The sequence below is a fragment of the Ascidia mentula genome, chromosome 7 (genome assembly GCF_947561715.1).
Source record: "Ascidia mentula chromosome 7, kaAscMent1.1, whole genome shotgun sequence".
NCBI classification, from domain to species: Eukaryota; Metazoa; Chordata; class Ascidiacea; order Phlebobranchia; family Ascidiidae; genus Ascidia; species Ascidia mentula.
In genome coordinates, this window is record NC_138572.1 from 5,665,057 (window position 1) to 5,689,586 (window position 24,530).

Below are 24,530 nucleotides of genomic sequence, written 5' to 3' on the forward strand. Positions count from 1 at the left end.
GTTTGTGGAGACGCGTTTGGCCTTGCGCTTGACGCGGGGAGTGTGTACAAGCAAAAGTAACAACCCATAACGCCGTCATGCCACGAAGGTCGGTCACGTGACGCAGATTAAACGAGCGCTCAACGGCAGCGAAGGAAAAACGCAGTGGCGGGTGGAGCTATGACAGGAAAGCGCAAAAAGAAGAGAAAAGAAGGATGAGTGAGAAGCGTCAACAAGGTATTGTGTGTGCGTGCGCGCGACGCCCTATGGGTAAAATGTCCTTCGTACTAAGAGAGAACCCTGTAAAGAACAATACATAGCTCCAGTAATTGAAACTGCGCACTCCTTGGTGAAATAACAAGCCTATCGTCGCTAGGAGATCCTAACGACGCCGATGTTGCCTCCGATGTTTTTGTAACAACAACTGAGATTTTGTTTCATTTTACAATACAACACATGTGATATATGCTGTCGAAGAAGTCATACCAGTTTCTCTAGTGTTCGGTTGTAAATGCAAACCACAACGGTTTACTTTTACGACCGTTGGTAAAAATATTTTAAACGGAACAGTTTTGCCGATTAAATAAAACGTTTGGTCGTTTCTTTAATCCGGAGCAATGAAATATACCGTGGGCAGATTTTATTTGAATTTTTTTATTGGCAACAGCTTTTGAGACTTCGTTACAAACATCTATTATGTATCGCACCAAAAGCCCAACTTTTAACAATGCGACAAAAAGGGCACTTTGGAGCACCAACAATATAACGGATTCGCTAATTATGGACGCGCATAGTGTATTGTAACGTTTCACGCCGTGCAAATTTCCATTCAATCGTTTTACAAGCCCAATGATGAATAGTTTATGTTCGTGTTCACCGAGTCACCAAACAGTGAGACGAATCATGCGTGCAGCTTATAGTCGACAGTGCAACACAAGCAGCTTGAGCTGTAGTTTCGTTTTATTCGACAACAATGGCGCATATGGGTGCAGACCGAAGTGGGCGTTTTGGTGGCAACGTTCAACCATTGTTTGGCGACCCAAGAACCCGAAGGTCATCGAGAGCGCCAGCAAAGTGAAAACTAGCGTGCAGTTGGGTGCACACTTCGGTTACACCAGACCTGGACAACTACGAATCATTATCAGCAACGGCATATATTAAGGCCAACGTATCTTTGATGTTGATTTAAATCGTGTGGTTTCTGCAAACAATAACACCGTTTTTAATAACAGAATTGGCCCTTTCTCCGTATAAATCCAAAAGGTAGCGTAACAACATGTTTCAATAGAAGTCTGAACACACTTGTGACAACTAACACTATACGGGGTGTGTACACGCACTGTTTCGACCTGTAAGGTCTCATCAGTGCAGCTGTTGACAGTGGACAGTGCAGCTCTCCAATATTATGGCTTTTTTTGCACATATAACACTATACAGTTTTCACACATGATAGCGTTACTGGATTTGAATCCGTATATGACTGTGTTCCACATCGTGCTGCGTAGCTGGTTTGTTAGCTTTCGCAAGTGATAAAACGAAGTAACGCTAAAATATGAACGTCAAGGGAGAATTGCGCTCGCCGTTTTAAAGTTAAATACGAAACTGTGCACCGTCTTGACACTTCGTGTGGTTGCGTGACCGGGAACCACTCTCAGGGCACACTTTGTCTGTGTCAGCACTTTCAGAAAAGTAAAGCGTTGTTTCGAAGATATTCGCATCAATATCGCAACTCGAAAATTATTTGTCATTCAGACAACCCCGAAATAAATACCGAAAGAATAAAAGTCGCTTTGCTTTGATATTTCCTTTGTGCCAGACCCCTTTTGTGTATAGGACAAACAAAGTGACAAAGTTAAGCGTCAGCAGTAAAATTTAAGCAAATCGGTTGTTCGTCCTAATGTAGGAAAAAACTGTACAACGAATGAAACCCTGACGTCAATATTATAATTCAATTTTCAATAAAAGCAGTGCACAAGCAAGCATATAGTCAATATTATATTGAGCTTTTATTTTAACGTTGTTTCAGACCATAAGCTATGGGATTTTTTTCAGAACTATAGGCATGACCACACAATCAGTGCGGCGCACCACGGTTCCATAGATATCGAAATAATACCATAATTTCCGTCGTACACGATTTCCATGGCACTTGCTTTCAAATGCTTACAATCTCATGTGATCACCAAAACATGTTTTTCGCACCGGCAATTTTTTCCCGCTCAACGGCCTTGGTAAAAACGCATTAAACTGAAGTTATAAGACGAACAGCAGTAAGGGAAAGTGTTGCGCGGTTTCGAAGAGATCTGAAACAGACGGCAACGCAACGATATCAGTAGAAAGTTTCTGTCAGAACAATTCCCGCTTTGTTATCAGCACATGTTTGCGAAAAAAGACGAATTATTCTAGAAATATGAACCCAGCAGAAGTGCCTTTCAAATACACGACAAATATTTAACTAATCAGAACCTAACCTGTAGTTTCGACAACTTGCCGCAAATTAAAGGATATTTAACACGTTTTTGAAAACGCAACATAAATGTTTGAATGATGAGGTAAAGTGTTATCCACATAACAGTTTGTTCTGTGGCCACAGTTTTATCTCAAGATCAAGATAAAATACTAAGAACTGTTTTGCCAGCACTAACAACAGACACGGTCCGAATTGTTTGTCAAAAATGTGGTCGGATCCGAGCAAACAGTGGTTAATAAGTACCAGAAACTGTTGCAGATCGTTGCGTGTTGGTTGTCACAAAATCACTCAGCGAGGACAAAATGTCTCCAGCAGGTTGGTGAGTAAACAATCTGACAAACATCGGGATTTGAACCATAGCTTAAACTACAGGATTAAATTCAACGTAGGTGCATCGTTGAAACTTGGGTTGAGAAAGAGTACAATACAGAGGTGTAAAAACAAACAAAATACGCTACAGCTGCCAACTGCGTTAACAAAATATCGTGACCGTGGAACACGTGTTACAATTTCAAGGTCATGTGATTAGGACCGCTACAAGTTCTAAGTTTGTTAAAAAAATTACATGTTGGACAACTGGTGCTGTAATTTAACCTATGGTGTCGCCAGGGAGTGGTGAAAAAGAGCCTTGTCCCTCCATCATTTAACTAATGAGTTTATTCAAATGTACAATTAGTGGCCCTAACACCTTGTCGTAAGCAGCCTTAATCGTTTCTGATGTCTTAGTCTTAGACTCTCATTGTCAATTATACCCCAAAATTATTTGGCTTCTACCAAAAGTTAGGGAGTGGCTGAATGCCATAGATTTTCAGCACGCTAATTTGGTTAAGGTGTGACTGTAGGATTAAGTTTTGTATGTTTTATACGAGTCTCGCATCTCCACTTAAGCGTTAACCTATATCCTTATTATGTGGGTATAAGTTTAGAATATACTCTCTACACCAGTGGCCCTCAAACACTTTCGCGTGTGACGCATTTGGAAAAATTCACCCTACCAATCACACATCTACATTCTTTTTCGGTACTTACAATGCTCTTCCCCAATTTTTTCAAAACCATTTACATTTAATGACAGCTGCAGACAGGTGTACACACTGTTTCGACCTGTAAGGTCTCATCAATGCAACTGGTGACTGAGGCACAGGCTAGCTGGTAGATTTCCACTTTGTGGTACCTTTCGGTCAATCGTCGATCCGTTGGGTACCAAACTAGGTGGCAATGAACAGAGAGGAACCACTCATTAATTATTATGCCATGGCTCTATTGCATTTTCATTTGGTTTATTTAAATTGTTTATCTACGCCGTTGGAACTCAAAACAAAGCACGTGGCGACGCACAGTTCAAGAAATCTTCCGCTGTACACAATTATAGACACGTAAAGTAAGTTGCAGTAATTCTGATTTTCGTATTCCGTACAAATCTTTCATGTATAGAAGCAAACTAACTAAAGCAAACAAGTTTAAAAGGGGAAAGCTGCGCTTGTCTCCATAAAGAATGTCACAACAGTTCATCAGTCATTGTTGTCTAGTAATGACATGCACAGTATAGTGTTGGAAACTTCTGGGTATATTATTTTTTACCAGCAGCGTAATAACCCAAGCTCTGACATATAAACATCCAGTTTTTTGGTTTCCTTTCACAAATCTCATTACAAAAAGTATTGGAGTTGATGTTGATGCCGCCACACAAATTTCATCAGGTTTGTTACGACAAAAAACAGCACACTGCTACTTTTGAGCCTGTACTTTTTGAGCCTGGATTATGGATAGTGATGCCTTGTAAAGGTTCCTATTGCAGGCTAATCGCTTTAACCTGAGGCTTAACCCATGTGTTTTTTGTGGCAAGGGTTATAAACATTTGAAATGCATAGTTTCAGCTCCTAGTTTATTGCATTGCTTAAGTAATTTTTTCACATGAAAAAAAATGTTTTACAATTCTCAACGAAATGTGGAAATCAGGAGTTCCCATAACTGTGAGCAAATGATCCAGCACTACTCTCCAAAGACATTACTGGTAAGCTTTAGGCTCGAAAGCTGTGTATATAGGGTTGAAACAGTTCAATATGAGTGACATAATCAGGGATTGTGTCTAATCAAGCATTGTAACCCCAGATAGAGCTGAGCCCCTAAGTTGAAACATACGTTTCCGAATTACGTAGATGTGCTTATTTTAGACAAGCTTTATCGCCACAAAAATAACTCACAGCATGAAATACAGAATTGTATCGCCACAACCAAAGTGCATTTGGCGAATCCAATTTGAATCGCCATATCCTTGTTCTAGCTGAGGACACCAATGCTTTCTTGATCATTTAAGTCGTTTTATGAGCCACAAAATCTGTTGTTCCTATTATTTCTTAACTGGAAGTTCCGATATGAATACACCCTACACTAAAACGCCATGACGTTAGCTCTGTTGAAACTGTTTGATAATGTCACTCTGTATTTCTTGTGTACACTTTGGAAAACAAATATAAAAATGGAGTTCCTTGAAGTTTCGCTTTGCTTAGCATTATTTTGTTTGGGTTTGGCAGAAGTATGGGTTTGTATAGAGAGTTGGCTAAATAATTTGTCTCTTGCAGCAATTTTGAAAGCTGTTTTGAGGATTTCTATGAAAACAAAGCTCAAAACTAATTAAATGCAAATTAATTCGAACTAAAGAAAAAAGATGGTTGTCCGTTTCCAGAAAATTAGGGCACAGCATTGTATTTGCCAAACAATTTGTTTATATTTTGGGGCGAATAAATGTTACAGAGCTCTATTGTGATGTCATACTTGCCAAGATTACGTCATAAAGCAGTATCTTACCAAAAGAGTGCTGAAGCTGGAAGTTCAGGAATGTTGCAAAACGAATAGCATGGCGCGAAAAAATAAGGACGGTAAAGTTAAAAAGGAAAAACGTAAAACCAACTCGAGTGAGGAAATTGACATTCAAGCCGGATTGAGGAACCAATTACAACTCATAATTGAAGATGTACAAAATGAAAATAATGCAGAAGAAATGAAATTTGAGAAAATTATGTTTCCACTTACAAGTGAGCTTAGCTTTTATTTTTGTTAGTATTTTTGACAAATAAAGTTGGTCATAATGTAATGGAATATCCGCTGACAAAACGGATACCTGTCTGTAACTAACATTTGGTGCATGTACAAGGGTTGGTCCTTACATCAAAAACTAAAAAGTGGAATCTAGCAAAATTTTATCCTTACTGCAGCAACATTTTTACATATACTTAGGCCTCCATTTTGTGTTTATATTCACAAAAAGTTTTGTCAATCACTCACTGAACAAATTTTTGTTCAAAAACAACAACGAAAAAATAATCTTTGTTGTAATTGTAAGTAGTGATGCACCGAAACAGCATTTTTTTTATTCGGCCGAAACCGAATTAACCGCAACTAATTTTGGTATCTATCTTTTTTTTTTTTTTTGGTACGCAATAAATTTAAACAAAACATGTGCAGTATTGGATGTAATCCTATCATACAGCCTTTTGTTGGCACTTAAAAAATAACCTCGACTGCTGTACCGACCGCTCAAAGTTGATTTTCATCATGTCTGTGAAAATAAACAAATAAAACGAACGCATGCGTGCACTTTGAACAATGATTCCAATCGTTACATGCAGTAAAAAAGTTTCGGTATAACCGAATAATTATAAAAACTTTCGATTCGCAATTTTCAGGATGCACCAGTTTGCCAATAGTCCATGCAGAACCGATGCGACAATCCCTATTCTGGGACGATTCCAAAAGTGTGGATTTTGGGTTTGAACCAAACCCAAAAGTTCCAGATGCTGATGTCGTTTTGGATAAAAATCCCAACAAAATGCTGAAGTCCGTAAAAAGTATGTAAAACTGTTGTCTTCTCGTTAAAAATATGTTTAGTTGTATGTCATCTTCGCAATGGCTATACACATACTTTTGGCTAAACTTTCTAGGCACCTTTTTATTTAATTTGGTCTCAAATAAATTCGGCACCAATGAAAAAATATGTTTCGTTACAGGTAGTTGTGTTCACAGTTACGATCACTAAAAACGCATAAGGGCTTAGCAGGGGTCCAGTCATGCATAATTATGTACAAAAACTACTCACTTGTGTTTTTGTTGTAAATGCTACAATTTCTCAAACCTTGTCATCACGTCAGTATTGGAAAAAAACACATTTGTTTCGAAAACTTTGCATGCAGATTATGGTAAACTTAAATATTTCGTTATGTCAGCTTAAACAAATATTTTGAAACGTTGAAGCCCAGTGCAGCGGGAAAATAAAAATTAGAAAGTTTAAGTACAGCTCAGAAGTAAACAGCAAAATATTGGTTTTTGCAGAGGGCCTTCAACTGTCCAAAAGTAAGCTTTCGTTCATGAAAAGCAATGTTCCCGACGATAAACTTCTTGACGGCGTAAAAACAAAAGGCAGAACCGACTTCCTGAGGACCAGAGTGGGTGAGAAAAACATGGATGCAATCTTAAACCATCTACGAGTCGAAATTGATGAATCACTTTTACCCTCAAGGAGTAAGTAGTAAGTGTTCTTGGAGTTTGGACATGAACAGGTAAAGTGTCTTAAAATATAAAAGTCTTCTTCGACCTGTATATATTTTATTTACGGTCAAAACATAATTTTAATGCAAATACTGCCCTGGCAAATAATCAACTAACCCGTTTTTTTGTGCCACAAGTGTTTGAGTCTTTAAAACTTAAGATTTTCCAATGAATGAATCAATTTTCGAAAGGAAGAAGACATATATTTGACAAGGACGGGCACATAAAATATGTACATTAGCAGTATTTTTTTACTAGCGTTTTCAGGATAAAGTAAAAGTTTAATTTCTTACAAGTGACAAATAAATTTACCTTTATTATACCAAGTTGCTGATACTGCCAAATATATGAATACTGTTCAATAACATTTAGTGTCAGACCCCATTTGAACGAGACTTGTTTTGATTAAATATATATTTTAGACCGAAACCAAAGAATTCTGTGGCTCATCTTTGGATTATGCGCTATGGCAAGTGTTTTAGCAATAACGGTATGTATTGTTGTATCTCTATGATATAAATAATCTGCAAATTGCTTCCTGCTTTCACGAAGTAGCCGAATTAGAAAAATGTGTATAATAAAATCTCACAATACAACGATTTAAAAAGAGCATATTCCAAATGGTTTAGTTCAGGTATTTTGTTTCCACATTAAAACTTGTCGTAAATCAAAATATCTGAATGTTTACTCCTCAATTAAAAGATTATTCTTAATAATTCTCAACTATAAGGTATTTGTGGTGAAAGAGTTAAATTAAAATATTTACTGTGTGGTTTTTAACCCTGTAAGCTCCATGTCACCCTACTGTAACGAGTAAGCCCGTGGCCCCCTGCTAATAAAAAAAGCACAGCTACGACAAACCAGCCAAACAAACCATTTTTAACATATTATGACGCAATCAATGCAACCTCCATCAGCCCATAGGCTACAATTGTAAAACCCTGGTGCAAACATACGTACAATATACATCCTATATGGTTAATTATTGATTTCTGTTAGGACAAAGACACCTGTTACCTTTTTACAATTGCCTGCGTCAATGCCTAGGTCATGGTGTGAGGCTATCCAGCCCAGCGATTGTTCAGGATCTGAAAATATTTCGTACTGCTAAAGCTGTAATTAAAACTTTTGTATTATAAACAGTGGTAAAAGTGAAGAAATGTTCGGGAAAACGGCTAAATTTACAAGAACGATTGAACCATAGTGTTTTCGTATACCAGGGGTGATTTCTTTAATAAGTGAATAAACCTACAACACAAACAAAATAGCCAATGCAATAGTCGAGAATTTCATGACACAGGCGTTTCGATAGTTGTACTAAAATCATTGCATTGTATATTTTGTTTGCATTGAAGATTTACAAAAACCGTCAGTAATGTTCCTATGATTAAATCTTATTTTAGTTTCTCATAAGTATTTGGGACACACCAGCCGTTGAATTCTTACCGGGGTACCGGATAACTTTTACTACTGATTACACAAGTTTATTTTCCCATTCGTTTCATTACAGTTGTCAACGGCAACCGGAGGAACCAATGAAGTACCGGCGCCAGAAACACCCCGAGAAGTTCCAACAGTTAAGTGGATTATGACCTTTTTCTCGACAAATCTAATTTATCTCGCTATGGTTTATTAAGACCAGTATTTGTGATGGTAAAAATAAATGGCAAAAGAAGGCCCATCACACCATCGTTTGCTTTAAAACTACAGGATTTTTTTTCCTAACGTCTGGGTTCCACCTATTATTCTACGTGATAATGAAAAGTTTTTTTCTCTCCAGGGATCCTGACCGATTAGATTTCTCACTTTTTCTGTGCCAAAGCTTCCAGCTTCCAATTGTTTGTTGCCTAAATTTTTCGTTGTTGTTTTATTAGGTGCCTGAAGATAGCATGCCTTTCGAATACATACCACCTGGAAAAGATCTAGGCACCAGAATAAGTGTGATTGATTTCAAACTAGATTGTCAATATAATGAAACCAAACCTTACAGAGTTTCGGACCTAGAATCTCATGTAAGTGTACGATGTTATTTATTAGGAACGTTTGCTGATTTTTTGTAAAGCTAAACTTCTAAGAGGTAGCCTAAAATAATATCACCAATGCAGCATTTTTTTCCCATGTTCAATAAATTGAATCTATTTATGAATGTAACACATCAGGGTTTTATAAATATGGGACTATGGACCCGGCTCTTAGGGCCCTAAGAGTCTACAGCGCCCCACCGGGTTTGTCCACTTTAAAACTGTCACCCACAGACTCGAAACAGAAACCCTGACAAAAATCAGCATGATAATTTGAGGGCGATCCTGCCTTGCTATGCGGAAGCATGGTGTTGCTTCTGCGTTGGCGTGTTATATTGTTGATTTTTCTTATATACGTATGTGTAGATTAGCTGCCAAAAATTAATTTGTTAATTAAAAATCAAGTTCAGTTCTTATCCATTTTTGTTAACATTAGTTGTATTACGCATTTTGGGAAAAAATAAGTATCCCACGCATTTACCTATATTATAAGTGATAGTAGGTCAATTTTTGTACACGTATTGTGATTAAAGTATTATATGAGTATTAAATGATTTTTTTAAAATAATTTGTTTCACAAACCAATCTGAAGGCAAAACAAACGCTATAAAACCTACATCAGCTAAGTTTATGATATTTACGTATGTATTCAAAAACCCAAAAAAAGCTTCACTGTAATTATCTCAGTAATGTATTTCTGTAGTTATTGTACTGTACACCCCATAAGGTCTGTACATGTGTTTAGTGGCGTAGACAGCGCCAAATTTAGGTTGGGGCCATAAATTTATAGCATAAAGTTGCTGACTGTGCCAACTAAACGAAAAAAAACGATTAGGCAGGTTTTTTAATCAAATATTTAACCGCGAAGTGTAAATTTTGAAAAACGCACACTAACTTACAATTTCTTATCTATAAGTTCTTTGTCAACGCAAATGATGTGGGCCTGTCGTAATGCTAGTAGTATGCTGGTTTAACACATGTTTTTGTAGGTGTTGTATGGGTTGGCGATAGCAGGAGTGAATCCGCTCAATGGCTATACGTTAGATGAGCTATCCATAAAAGGCTTCAGAGCGGTAGTGAGTATTTATCAAACCAGCATAGCAGACGTTGTTTTTCCACGTTTTAGGAAATTAAGCCAACATACAAACTGCAGCAGTGGCAGAAAACAAATTTGTGCTGTTTAAAAACACTAAATATGAGCAAAGTGGAGCCAATAATATGTAATTCTGTGGGCTGCATACAGATGGCCACTGTTTGTTTTTATTAGGTCTCATCAGCGCAGATTGGTGTGGCTCCTGTAGAGGATCTTGCCGACCAACCGGTAATACGCAGACCAAATATATCTAAGTGAAAACAGAGACTTTGTGACTGACAATAGGTTTCTAATTAAAATTTGTCGAAAGAAATCGTAAAGTCTTTATTTTTCATAAAGTTGACCCGGGATTACGATAACTAATTTTTCTTTACATATTAAGCTTGAGACCTAATTAGGCCTACGTCGAAACTGTGGCCCTGTAAGCAGATCACTTAATATTTTCATATATTTCCGAATAACAATTATCATCAATTCTGTGACCTGCATACGGATGACCACTGTTTCGATCTATCAGGTCTCCACCAGTGTAACTACGGCCATGCAAAGAATTCCACCTATGTAGGCTATCTGTATGTAGCTCTCAGAATACATATTACCGACTCCATGCTTATTTAAACAATCATTTTGTTTACCAGAGCAACCACACGATCATAATTGGTTATTTGGAAACGATTCCGGTTTTGTTGTGGTACGGCATGGAGTTCTGCGACCAATCAGTATCTGGGCTACAAATGCAGATTTACATATTGCTCAGAGATATTGTGTTCCCGATATTTTTGAAACGTTTTAACATCAACTGCCAAACCGAATTGAACTCCATTAGTGGTATGTAAAAAGTGAATATTTTATTAATAAGTGCAAGTTCTTCGGGTGCACAGTTTGGTGTTTAAAATATCTTCATTGGTATATCATGCTATAACAGCAGATTCCGAGCTTTGGCACTTAGGCTATATTCGAGATACTTATCTATGGTTTTCCCTGTACAATATTTTATTTTTAAAATTATTTAGGAAAAGATATTTTGTAATCAAAACAACTTATTTTTCATTTGAAAGGACATCTTGAATTACTACTGGAGGTTGGAAAACAGTACCAAAAATCAGTTCCTCCAAATCATCCTCCGGGCATCAGTGATGATCTAAAAGGTGCCATAAAAAGGACGTTCAAAGAGTTAAATTAGTTAGAAGGTGTGCTTCAATTGAAGCTAAATTCTTGTTAGTCTGAAACGTTTTTATTGGGGGTGAGTAATTGACATGGCACCAGTTTATTAGAAATACGGAATAAAAAGGTACGTTGTTTATCAATTCTCTTTTGCAAAAGTGTGATTTTTCGTGAGTCTTGCAATACCGTTATTTCTGCGTCTGTCGCGAGCCAAACTTAAAGTGGAGTCTGGTCTCCTTATACCGCCTCCAAGAGTTGCTAGTAACTGTATGTCAGGGGCACACGACACGCCATTGATCGAAAAAGGCGCGCGGGCTGATTTTGATCAAGGATGTCAAAAAATATTTATTATTTTTTTCTCATCAAACACTGTTTTAAATCCAACAACGGTAACATGTTTAGCCCCACCTACTGGTCACTAATTATTACAAAATAATTATTCAACTGCTTTAACAAAAAAAATGAGCTATTTAAATACGTTCGAAAGGAGAGTTGCTTTCTTTACCACAATAATAACGGCTGTTGATAAATTACTGTGCATGTCGATACTTACGTAATAGTTTTTACAGGAATATGTCACGTTAGAACTGCACGAGGGTCAAGTTTGGTGCCAGTTGGCGCGTATACGCTTTTCCAAGCATGGCAGGTATACAAAACAAATCGAAATTAGCCTAACCCGGACCCTCGGAAAGAAAAAAAGTGGCCGCGCACTGTTTTAACAAAAAGCAGTAATTTTACAAACCAGCCTTCAGGTGCAGCAAATATATATTACAGGACTAAACTATAAATGTAAGGAGCATGCAGGTTACAACTTTCCATGATCAATAAAAGCTTGAACTTAATATTGATTAGGCGAGCAACCTGTTGTGGTGAACGCTCGAAATATGGCCAATGATTTATAATAACCGTACCGAACGGAAACAAAAGTCTTTAAAAAAAAAAATTAGATTTACAATCCAATTGTATTCAGTCCTGCAAATTAAGCGGTAGGGCAGACAAGAGTGAAAGTTTCCGCTACAATTTCATACAATGTACTGCTGTCTTTCAAACAACCAACAGATAATAAAACTTTTCCCGCTGCTGAAGTGTTGAAAATACAGTTGCAGCTTCCGCACGAGGTTCAACTCCACTTCAGGGTCAGATTAAGCGCAAATTATGATTTGTCCCTAAGCAATACCTTTCTATGTTATGATGACAAAACAAGCAAAAAGTCAAGAAAAATATTCCGACCTTCAGGCACGTTCATACATGCGAGGAAAGTTTATTTTTTGCTAACCCTGTCCAAAAAGCAGTTCCTCAGCCTCAAGTTCACCTTTTCGTGAGATCAGAATGATATCTTACCTTTTTGAATATTGTAGAAACGTAGTGTGTTGTTGAAGTGCATTTATACTAAAAAGGTTTATTGGTACGAACCATATTGTAGAAAAGATTTTTTCAGTTCCATCGATATTATATTTGCACACATGTAGTAATCCACTGAAACTAAGCGGTCAATTCCACAACTTTTTAAAGAAACAAACAGAAACCTTTCACAAAGCTGTTTCAAAGTGACAAGAAACATTATACAAACAACAAAATAACATTTTAGGAATAAATATAGGATTTTTTTAGGTAACTTACATGCAATGTCATTTGGTGGTTGAGCTTCACATATTGAAAACAAATTTGTTTGATTCCAGAGAACATTTATGCCCTCAACAACATCCTTGAAATCTAGAAGTTTCTGCAGACAGACTGGAACAACGTTTTACTTGTATTTTGTTATATGTCACTACTCCCTGTGGGGAATTGATTTCCATTCATAATGAATTGCAAAATAGGAAAAATTACTTTAATCAAACAATTGATGTTACACTTTTAGTACTCTATAAAATGTTGATCCCATATAGTGAGTAGTGCTGTGGCATTGAAGTGAAGAAGGTTCTTTTCTGATTGGAGATACAAGACCCATATAGTTAGTTACAAACATATATAGGTATCATACATGCACACATATAATAGTTTATATGTACATACCTTATTGAGGTTTCAAAGCATCTGTTTTGATCTAGATTGCATTTTCAAATTTATGTGATTGCTATTTCTTGTATAACAGGAAAGTCTTCAATCTGCAACGGAAAACAGTTGGCCAAAAGAAATGTGCAGTGTTCAGGTTTCACATTCAAGTACAGCATAATTATCCACTATCTACTATAAAAATTACACCGTGCATTCAGAATACTTACTTCCAAATGATAATTTAGCTTACAAAGTCCACTAACATGGCAGAAACCGAAGACTTACCTACGAGAAAAGTTGCGACAAACTGTTTTTTGACATAAATATTAAATATTTGCGCCAAAATTGAGCAATCCCCGCAAAATGGCGCTGTTGTAAAATTTTTTTGGGAAATGTTTTGCATTAAGTCCTGTGGGTTAAGAAGAAATTTACTATAATAACCTTTTAAGTATACAATAATATTTTTGTGTAACATTACACATTTATCACGAAACTGATTACATAAAAAAACAAAAAAAAAACGATTACTGGGTTCACCTTACTACCCTTTTGTTGTGTGGATAACTTTTCAAAACCGTAAACAGCAAAACATTTTAATACCTATATCAGATTATTTAATTTAATACAACACATCCTTTATTTTTGTTATGTTGCGTAAATAGTACTACGTTTTTCAAACGACTCTCTGTAATATCCGGTGTACAACGTTTTTAAATATTAGAGACCGCAAGGTGTCGCATCTTAAGCGTGTGGTCCTTGGCGACAAATGTGTGCTTTTAGATTTGGTCAAAAAGAATTGTCGAGGAGAAGGTGATTTGCGCATGACGCACTAACAGTCGTGGCTGAATATGTTTGAACTTAATCATCGCATTCAGTCGTATTCGCGATTTCGGTTTTGGATGTAATAAGCTCAAATGTAAATTTATGGTAGGTTAGGCCTACTTACTTTGCCCAACTTCTTGAAAAAAGTTATAGGCTATTTGTTTGAGTTATTAAATAAGTCTTTTCTGTAGCTTTAAATACAAGTATTCGTAGTGTTTTGTGGGTAATGTTGTTGTAAGGCTTTTTGTGTCCTAAAAGTATAAACATATAGTTGTTTTTATATATTTTATAATTGTTTCTCAGTTGCAAAATTTACTATGAAGTAGCAAAACTTTTTTCTTGTTTGTGTTATTTTTCACTGTGAATAAACATGAGCATTGTGGGTGATCCCCTCGCCCCTGGGAACAACAATATCCGCCCTCCTTCTAGAATGAGGAGAGACAAGTCAAGATCAAGTTCAAAGCTCAGGTGGAACAATGTATCCAGTGGTCCAGACAATGGGCCAATGTAAGTAATATTACAATATTGACTGGAATGCTTTAGTCAACACAAAACCATTTGGAGAACATTATCACCTCAGGATAAAAGATTATGAAAGTTGTGCCTTGGCATGTATTGTGCACAAATGTTATCTAATGATGTCAAAAAATAAAATATTGCTACTCAAAAGTTACTTAGTCTTGTGTACATATTTAATGCAATCTTATGTCACTATAGTTTGTACTTCTTTCCAGATTTAATTGTTATGTATATCACCTATAGCTAGAATCATCATTGAGCCTAATTGCATTGTTACATGCAAAAAACTTTTCATTGTAGAAGTAATCCAAGCCTAAAAGTCCAAGACTACGACCCAGGCTATGCATTGCGCAAAATCGCTCTCCACTATGAAAAGAACGAAAACGAAGAGATTGCAGTGTTAATCAACAAGCTCTCCGAAGCAACATTGACCAAAATATATCCAGAATTTCCAATAGACATGTTCATTGATGGCTTACCCCACACTTTGTGCATCATCCACAATCTTTATTCCCGTGTGTTTCTGTTGGTATGTCATGAATTGTATTAATGTGGAGCCAATCCATAACATTGTTGTTGATTACAGAGTCCAAAAACTTTTCCTACTGATAAGTTACCCTTTGGTCGGCTTGTAATGCAAATAGTTAAGCTTCATGCTCGAAGCCTGTCAAAGGATTTACCGAAGTTGAGGGATTGGGATAGACAATCAGGTCAATGCAAAAATGTGCTCAAGGTATGATGTTGAATGATTTAAATGTTTTATAGAGTTATCATTGTATGTATAAAGTGTCCATTTTTCTTCATATATAATGTATTCTTGCAGGTGATAGCTTGTGTTGATGGGGTATCCATCCTCAAAATGCTTCGTCATAGAAAAAGATGCCTTAACCGAGCTTTACAAGGACTGGGAGAGCATGGGATGGTTGAGGTGGAAACAACTCCGATTGGAGATGAAGAAATCAGAAGTGAACTTATGCCAATGTCCTCTGCACTAAGAGTTGAACTCGACCGAATGGTCTCAAACTGTAAGAAGTCAATGCAAAAACTTCACCGCACAAACCGCACTCTGTCAGAGCAAGAACCAAATGATGCTTCCCCTGTATCACCGGTTGGAAAAATGTCGAGTCTGTTTAACTCCTTTGATTCCAATAAGTCCGACAGAAGTGCAACCTTGGAGTTGCCAACGCAATGCAACCATCAAAGGCTAATGCAGCTCACTTCTTCCAACATACAAGTAATAGCTACTTTCAGTCAATTACTATAAGTTCATATTTTTCTGATATTTTTCAACCACTTTTTTGGCTACTGATTTGTAAATCCCTCATATTTAATTTCTAAAAATATAATGCATTTTTTCAGGACCGTTTGTACAAAAACAAGGCTGTGTTAAATGTAATTGAACCCACCATGCATTATGCTCAGCTACCAAGGCTGGTGTCTGTTCTCCAAGTAAGAGTGTACTCTCAGAATTATATATTTAAAAAGTTATGTTAGTATTATGAAAGGTGATGCAAGACATTACTATATATTGTAAGTTATTATAAAAGGCAGATGTAAGCCATTATTTCTGCCAGTAATAAAAAAAAATAGGTAATTAAATACCAATCAATGAGTGTATGTGTTAATTATAGGAAAGAATAGAAAAAGACAAAGACCTGCTTTTGACATTTTCACAATTACGCAAAGAGATTATTTCTGTCCCGTTGGATGCTAAACTGGCTCCTTCAATGAATCACTACTCAGAGGCATTTGGTTCTGTTATAGATGTCCTAAAGGTATTTTATACGAATTGCTATTTGTGATAATTCTCCAAAGTCACATACATTATTATTTATTTAGTAAGTTCAAACTAGGATTTAAAAATATATTATTTGTTTGCTAAAAATACCAGAAGGCAAAATTTCCTTTTTGCAAAATATTTGCAAAAAAGTCATGATAATCAATGGGAGTTGCAAACAGGTGTACACACTGTTTCGACCTGTAAGGTCTCATCAGTGCAGCTATTAGAGTTAAATATGAAACGTTTTGAGTTAATGCAACCATTTTGTTTAATGGTTAACTTTAGTCAAGTCATGTGGAGAGACCGACTATATGCCATCTTTCCATCACTAAATATATCATCACACTGCTAAAAATAACACAAATGTTTAACAAAAAACAAGGAATTTGTGCCTGATGATCCTGGAACACCAGAAACATTTTCAACGAGTGAATTTCGGAGTGAATCAGGTTCAAATTTAAGCCCGACAAAGTCAAAAGGATCTTCTCAGGCTTCACCAAGCCACAATGGTCAGTAATGTTGTTATCAGCTTTGGTTTCCTTTTACGTGTACAGCAGACATCATTCTTGTGTTAAGTTATGAAACATGCCAAAGAATGGTATCATAAACACAAGTTTTATTGTAACATTTCCAAAGTACTACAACATCTGGGCTTTAGGAAATGATAATATTACCAATTTCCAATATTAGAAGAGATGACAACTGGGCTACATTTTGTGTTGAGAATAACATGGTATTATAAAGAACATTATATTGACACAATAGTATATATATTGGGAATAAAGCACTTGGGACAATATTGAATTATATTACTACTCTTTTCAAGAACATGTAATTACTTGCACCTATTATCAGATTATTTCATTTTCAAACAATTGGCAATGGCATATAAATTACTTGTGTATTACATATATTCGTTGTGAATAGCTCAAGTTGTTTATATATTTTCTAGTTGTTTTTTTCAGTCAATGCTATTTATGCCAGCACTGACCTAGTGCCTTAAATGTTTTGAGAAAAGGCCGCAATTACCAACAGGGCAAGTGCTTTAGTCATGGTACTTCACTTTTAATCACCTCCGCTGGCCCAATGGTGGCCAACGAAAAGCTGAAACCTACTAAATCACAGCAAAGCTTATTACAGCACAGCAGGGTGCCGGCACACTTAATAGCACTTGAAATATTAGAATTAGGAGCTGTTCCGTTGTGTCCTCATTCCCCTATCGTGTTGGAGGCCTGAAACCAACCACAACTCAAGCGTAGAGGGGACTTAAGCCTAAACTTGTGGTACCAAATGGTTTTTAATCCCGCTCCTGCAAATATATATTTGGCATTGATGAATTTTAAACTGTTTTAAAGTTTCAACTCCCATTCTTTGGTGCTTTAAGTGGTTCATACAGTACTTTTGTACTCCCCCTGTTTAAATTGCATATTCAAACCCACATATGTCAAGTACAGGCAAGCCCAATGTATATGTTGTGTATTTATACCAAGGGTCCAAAACTATGTGTTTTGTTTGTTGAAGTGTTTAAATTGACATATTTAAAAAGATCAAATAATGTTTTTCTGTGGATTTTAGTTAACAGAATTAAAAACAAAGTAGATCTAAATGTCATTAGGAAATTAATGGTAAATTCCATTGATTGTAGAAATGATTCCAGAATTGAAAAATATTTTGTGTTAATTAAATGCATGGCCGAGAGTTTACTGCACAACACTGGTATTGCCCCCACAAACTCTGCGCTTTAACAAAAGTATGTTGACAAAAACACAGCGGACCTCCCATGATTGTCCCGAGCTATTTATTTGACCTCTGTGATGTCAATTTTGTGACCTGATGGGTTTAGTCGACATTTTCCCGAGATGATATCGTTTCATCTGAGCCTCTTGCCAGAATCCGACTGAACAAAAGTAGCTTTGTGTCCTGCCTCAGTTATTCAATATGCTCCTCATTGTCTGAGCCTCATTCGACAAGTTTAAATGGACGCTTCTGAGGCAAGCCACACATTGGAATGTAAGGTACCTCATCTTTACAAAGGACAAAAAACTTAGGCGATTGTCACAACAGATTAAAATAGTTCTTATCGCGTGCGCAGGAATTGAAGGCATACACAGACCTTTGTTTAAATTGAAACTAAATCAAACACCTTTAAGTGGTGAAATAGTAGTAATTGCCCTGATAGAAATGTTTGCAACATCATGCAATCAATATCAATTCACTGCATGACTTACAGCATTTAATATGTATGTTAATACATGCAAAAAGTGCAACACTTAATGCAATAATTTAATTTGTAATGCAAAACCAATGCCATGTTTTCTAGAAGAGAAATTGATGTGTTACAATGCTTATTATTATGCCAAAAGACAGCCTTTATTGCCAAACTTTACATATACTTCCCGCTTTTTAATGTTGACAATAGCATTACATCCAAACCTTGATCAAACCACAAAACTTTAATGTTCTTAGTGTTGTGAAACTGAATTTACAGAGTAATAATGTTGTAGGTATATATAGGTTGGCACTGGGAACTCATTGACAAAATGGTGTGTTTGTTGTCTCTGTTGTGGTAACACCCATCATTTTGTGGCGTTCTTTTGTGAGAGGTATTCACGTTGTATGACATAATCGATGCCTGTGTCAACTCAGACCATTGACATGCCCTTAAAACTCTTAGGTTTATTTGTGAAAGGGATTTCAAGTTGTAACAAGTTGTGGAATCTTAGGTATTTGCCAACTGCTTGATGCTCTCTATTTCAACATATATGTGTGAATCCAACATACATACAACAAAACTATTAATCCTGTATTCTGTACATTTAAATTTGGATACAGTTGAGCTCCAAAATGATAAAATTAGGAACTAAAATTAGGCAAATATATATCAGGGTGTGCACTGTAATGCAATACAGCTTATAATGATAAATGTCCCTACTAAGTTTGTAATGTTGACCAACTTGTTGCAGTCAGGTTTTATTTGTATCATTATTTCATTGGTACTGATCAGTTACAATGAGTTTAATTCCCTTTGTAATTGAGCCAGAGAAAAAGTGTGTTGGACAGTTAGGAATAATAGCTTAAGTTCTGAGACTTCCGTTCATAAGATTGTGTTTACTACAGCAAGCTATTGTTGATCAGACACTCAGCAAACTTAGGCGGGACTTTAAAGCAAACAATAACTTTGTAAGCATCAAAAGCAATTGGTCAGCTGTCACAAATAAAATTGATGCCCTACTGACGATTTCACATCCGTTTGAACTATGATGAATGCTGTTGATTAAAAATAAAACTGATTAATAATACAGAAAATTTATTTCCAACAATTAATTAGTAATCATTGCTTGTTGTAAGTGGCATTACACAAAATAACAGAATTAACATACATGTTGGATCATTGTGATACTGAAGCTGTAGGAAAAACCCTCCAATACTATGATGCATAGTATCCCTAAATTTGATGTGTGACTTTTCAAGTGTAGAACTGTTATTTATTGCCAGTTTATAGGTTTAAATTGGTCCTTTCTCTGCGTCAGTTTATCCAAAGTAAACAGAGTTTCGCTGGTTTTGTGTTTGAACAGTCACTCGAAGCAAACAATGAAACTTTTCAGAGTACGTCACCCTTACAAAACATTTGAAAATCAGTGGAAATGACCCAATGTTTTTCACAAACAACTACCGAAATGGTTTATGATCACTTGAAACTAATTGACGTCACTTTTAGTAATGTTGGAGGAAAGTTCCTCCCTGAAAGTTTGGTTCTGTTGATCCAAACACTCCCTCTTTAATGTCCTCGATCAAAACTTATTGTTTCAACTTTGCATTATTTATGTTTTCCGTTACTTAAACCAGGGACACTTTGAAACATTTTTTACCAAACCTATTATATTTGTTTATTCAGACTATGATCTGAAATAATTTCACAAACTTGCTTCTATTTAAAATGTACCAAACAAAAACATAATAATGATTACTTTTACAGGTTCAATGGAATTTGATGTGGATGTTCGCAAAAGAGTATCAGCTCCAGATTTGTCCCAAGGTATGTGACTCATTCCAAGCACTGTGTGTCATTTGTATACTCTTAAATGTGGCAAGGGAACTCTTGAGTTTAATCTCATATTCTTTTAAATCCTTGTTGTTAAAATCAAAGTTTGTTAATTTTTTAAGTTTAGTAAGAAATGTGTGCTTAGTTGTGGATCCCACTCTTAAATATGTCAAGGAAATGATTTCAATCTTGTTGTTAAAACATAAAAACAGGGATCATGTAATTGTGTTAGCACAATAAGAAATGTCTGCCAACTTGTGGTTCCCACACAAAAACTATTGTAACAGAAAATGAACAAATAATTGACAAGAACAATAGTTATGATAAATTTGCTTTTAATTTTAAAGCTCTTTGTCCCACCGTGTCCTCTGTAAACCCCTGATTGTATTAAAGTGTGAGATTTTGTGGTTAGAAAATGGCACAAGCAACTCGAATGCAAGAACGCCACCCAAATCCCTGCCTAGTTTTGAAACCGTCGCTCATCTTCGCAAAGAATGTGACAAGCTGAGGCATGAACTTCATCGGTCCCAAAAAGCCATGGACAAACTCAGAGAAAGAGAAAGGGATCTTGTAGGAAGGTATGAATCATTTTTCAGCTACTGCCTTTATGATTGTGATGTCCAACACAACATGCTATTATATAAAAACATCTTGGGCATGATCAAACTTGCCTTTTAAACCCAAACATTAATGATATCTTATTGTGTGTGGGCCGATAAGATCAAATTTGTTTAATCTGATGTATTAAAAGCGTCAATCTGTGAAAGCCAACAAATTATAAAACATCCGTACTGACAGCTAGTTTAAATGGTACTTTTTTAATATCCTGGTCTATGCCATTTGTAAGCACAGTATCAGTCTTTGAAGTTATTTAGCTTTATATATAAGCTGTATGGGCCAGTGATACACCATAAACACTTTACCACATGACTTTCACACAGCTTTTGATTTGATGACATACACACAGAGTTTGATTGAAAAATTTATTGCTAGTATTTAAAGAAATAATAATTTGAAAACCACCATTTAGTATTTGCTTGTGCTATCCACTTGGCTGGAAAAAACTTGTCCAAAACTAAAACACTGATCATTCCCTTGCCAAAAGAGCTTTGAATTGCCTAATTATACCTGCTTGTGATGAAAGTTGGTTGTGATGTCCAGATTTGTCAAATTAGTTACGATGGTGGGGAATGAATTCATGTTAACTGATTCCAGGAATCAGTCCCCATTCTATCCCTGTTGCCACATGTTGTTCCATTTTTGCTAAAGACCACTTTTACAGAAATATGTTATCCAAGGTGGCAGAAATCTGTTGGCCGTAAAAACGTGATTTGCTGGGTTAAAATTAGTCGGAATTTATGAATAATTGCATCAACGATACCAGGTTATCAAAACAAGCGCAGCGATCATTCGACGGTGGAAGCGGTGACAGTTTTGAGGATATTAGCGATGGACATACCAGACCCAGTGAACTTGCAAGAAATTACAGAAGTTTGTACAGTGATGGAAGACTGCAAGCTCTTGACGCACTTGATGCTTCGTGGAACAGCGGCGATAATGACAGCGTAAAATCCAAGCTACTCTTTTCAGTAATGGTGGTAAGTCAATAGGTACCCATTAATCGACCTGTCATATTCATTAAATTGTGGTTCCCACCAACTGTTGCCATTTCTATGGGCTTGTTTTAATTTAAAAACCAAATTTGTCTAACTGACAAAGTAGACATAAAGTCAACATGAGGTAATCAAAAATGGGAAAGAGTAATAGTTACTTTCTTAATTAGTGGATACATTTCTTGTAAGCTATATATACACATAGGGGTGATATTAAAAATGTACAAGTTTGAAGCTGTAATTTTAATTGAAGTTTATATTACGCATCTACAACTGAAAGATATACATTCTGTAAACACTGATTTATTTGCAGCTAAGTTTCCGATCAGCTTCAGACACTTTGGACAAGATTCGTCATCAGCTGAGAAACATCATGTGTGCATCCCAGGTGCTCAAGGACCCCAAAAAGGAGTTTGTGGTGACAGAAGTTGAGAACACGTTCAATGTGTTTTTAAGAAAAACCACACAGTCGTATGACTTGAGTGTCAACGTCAAGGTGTGTACTAGACTTTTTTTTCTAAATTTAACTTGATTTTATAAAGTATGAACTTACTTACGTATGTTTGCCATGTTTCTTAACAATCATAAACAATTCAAAAAGTTATCTCAATGAAGTGTTTATACGTAAGTGCCTATAATCACTTGAACTAAATTATCTTGGTTTTGGCACTCTTTCAGACTGACTTTTGTATTCTAAAGTTCACAGAAGCCCTCGCTTCATCAGGTGTAAATAAACACAATGTGATACAAAAAAACAAGTGCAAAAGGGAATCACTTGTTAACCAACTAGAATTGTTTAAACTACTTTTGAAACAATTTCATAAACACAGAAGAAAAACACGTGCATCCAAAAAAATATTTATGTTTCAACAAACGACTGAACCGTACATTTTTCTCTCTATTTAGGATGTACTTGATCAGATCTGCCAAGCTCTGTACGATCGGCCTGGTCTCGCAGATTCCAGAGAGTTTCGTGATTACATTTCTGAATGTGTACAACTTTCTTGGTCTATAATTGTCCAAATTCCGTTATTAACACTTGAATACGATGCAACAATGTTTGATGGAACAAAACATGAGCGCTTCCATACATCAGATAGGGCATCTGATCAAATTGTTTCGTATCTCTGGCCTTCGTTGTTGGAAAGGCAGTCAGGAAGGTGTGTTGCCAAAGGGGTTGTTATCACTGGGGTTTAAAAATGCCAAACAAACTGACTGACTTGCAATACCACAGCATGCGGACAATTGGTTGTTCTTCCAGTATGAAACTAAAAGCATTTAATCAGTTTTTGTATTAGCTTGTGTTGTTTCACTACCTTAAACGGTGTGTCTTTGTGAATGAGATTGCAAACCTGTTTCATGACATTTTTTGGATACAATTGTTCTTTCGTACTTCAGTGGGTGACTTTATTTTGTAAAATTTTTACTACTGTTTATACTTTTGTACTAAATAGGTTACTGACATAGTATTAAGTTTATTTATGTATAAATGGTAGCTATAGTGTGGGCCCTTGCAAACTCGCGCATTGCCAAATGAAAGTACAACTTATCAGTTGACCTCTTCCATTCTATTCTTGTTTACATTGAGAACTTTTTATGTGAATGTAATCTTGATGACTGTTTTTGCGTTTATGAAGTTTCATCTTGGTATGAAACTATCCTTAAATATATTCTTTAGATGATTAACTTGTGTTTATCGAATTAGAAATTCATACCTTTATAAAATCACTGGCGCACTTTTGCAACCACTGCTAGCACATAATATGTTGATTGTTTTTCCATTGAAGAATACATTGGTTTGATTTTTAATGTCTCTACAAACCCTAAATAAAACCTGAATGGGAAAAAGAGAAGGTCCAGCCAAAATAAAACCCAGAACTTTGTATTTTTTATTGTGACATATGGTCTTGCTCCTGTGAACATTCCTGTCTCACAATTTCTTCCTCATCTTACATGACTTCATTTGTGTTGTTTCTGCATTGATGTTTTAAAGCTGGCGATTGCACTGTTTCTTCAACATCACTGTAATTTTTTAAAGGGACAATCTTAGTTCACTGCTTTGTAAACTTTTTTCACCATGCTTTGCACTGTTGCTCTGTAAATAAATTTTATTGCCGTGTTTGTGTGTTTTTTATGACAGCAAAGAATCTGCTACTGGTGGTCATCAGCGAATGCGGACTGCATGGACAGATCTTGGTGCTGCAAGAGATGCTAAATGGTAGTGTAAAAAGGAACAGTCCACAAAGTATATTAAAATCCTAATTAAAAATCTTTACAAAAACAATTTGTTTGGATTTTTAAATACAATTTAAATTGTTTCATGGAGGTATTATAATATTTTGTTTGGGCCAGTTACTTCAGTAATCCCAATTTTCTGCTTAATTCTGCGGTCCTGAATGCCTACAACATGGGTCATCCTGTTCTGGTGTGTTGAAAGGAAAATTCGCCTCTTGTGCTTAGACTTGTATTATTTGATGTCGGTAA

General features: G+C 36.1%; 2 protein-coding genes across 2 annotated transcripts; both read left to right on the forward strand.

Annotated features, from left to right (window-relative positions):
* Window positions 1-5,306: 5,306 nt before the first annotated feature.
* LOC145909385 (uncharacterized) lies at window positions 5,307-11,291 on the forward strand. The gene is made up of 9 exons (XM_082996775.1): window positions 5,307-5,484; window positions 6,136-6,297; window positions 6,779-6,967; window positions 7,417-7,484; window positions 8,505-8,621; window positions 8,869-9,006; window positions 10,005-10,091; window positions 10,747-10,936; window positions 11,167-11,291. Exons 1-9 carry the CDS (start codon window positions 5,307-5,309, stop codon window positions 11,289-11,291), a joined length of 1,254 nt encoding a protein of 417 aa, XP_082852901.1.
* A 3,108-nt stretch (window positions 11,292-14,399) lies between these two features.
* Window positions 14,400-24,158, forward strand: LOC145908304 (uncharacterized). The gene is made up of 12 exons (XM_082995555.1): window positions 14,400-14,599; window positions 14,912-15,140; window positions 15,198-15,344; window positions 15,435-15,845; window positions 15,971-16,060; window positions 16,243-16,386; window positions 16,774-16,900; window positions 20,368-20,427; window positions 20,846-21,011; window positions 21,818-22,031; window positions 22,360-22,542; window positions 22,953-24,158. Exons 1-12 carry the CDS (start codon window positions 14,463-14,465, stop codon window positions 23,241-23,243), a joined length of 2,199 nt encoding a protein of 732 aa, XP_082851681.1. The 5' UTR covers window positions 14,400-14,462; the 3' UTR covers window positions 23,244-24,158.
* Window positions 24,159-24,530: the final 372 nt, after the last annotated feature.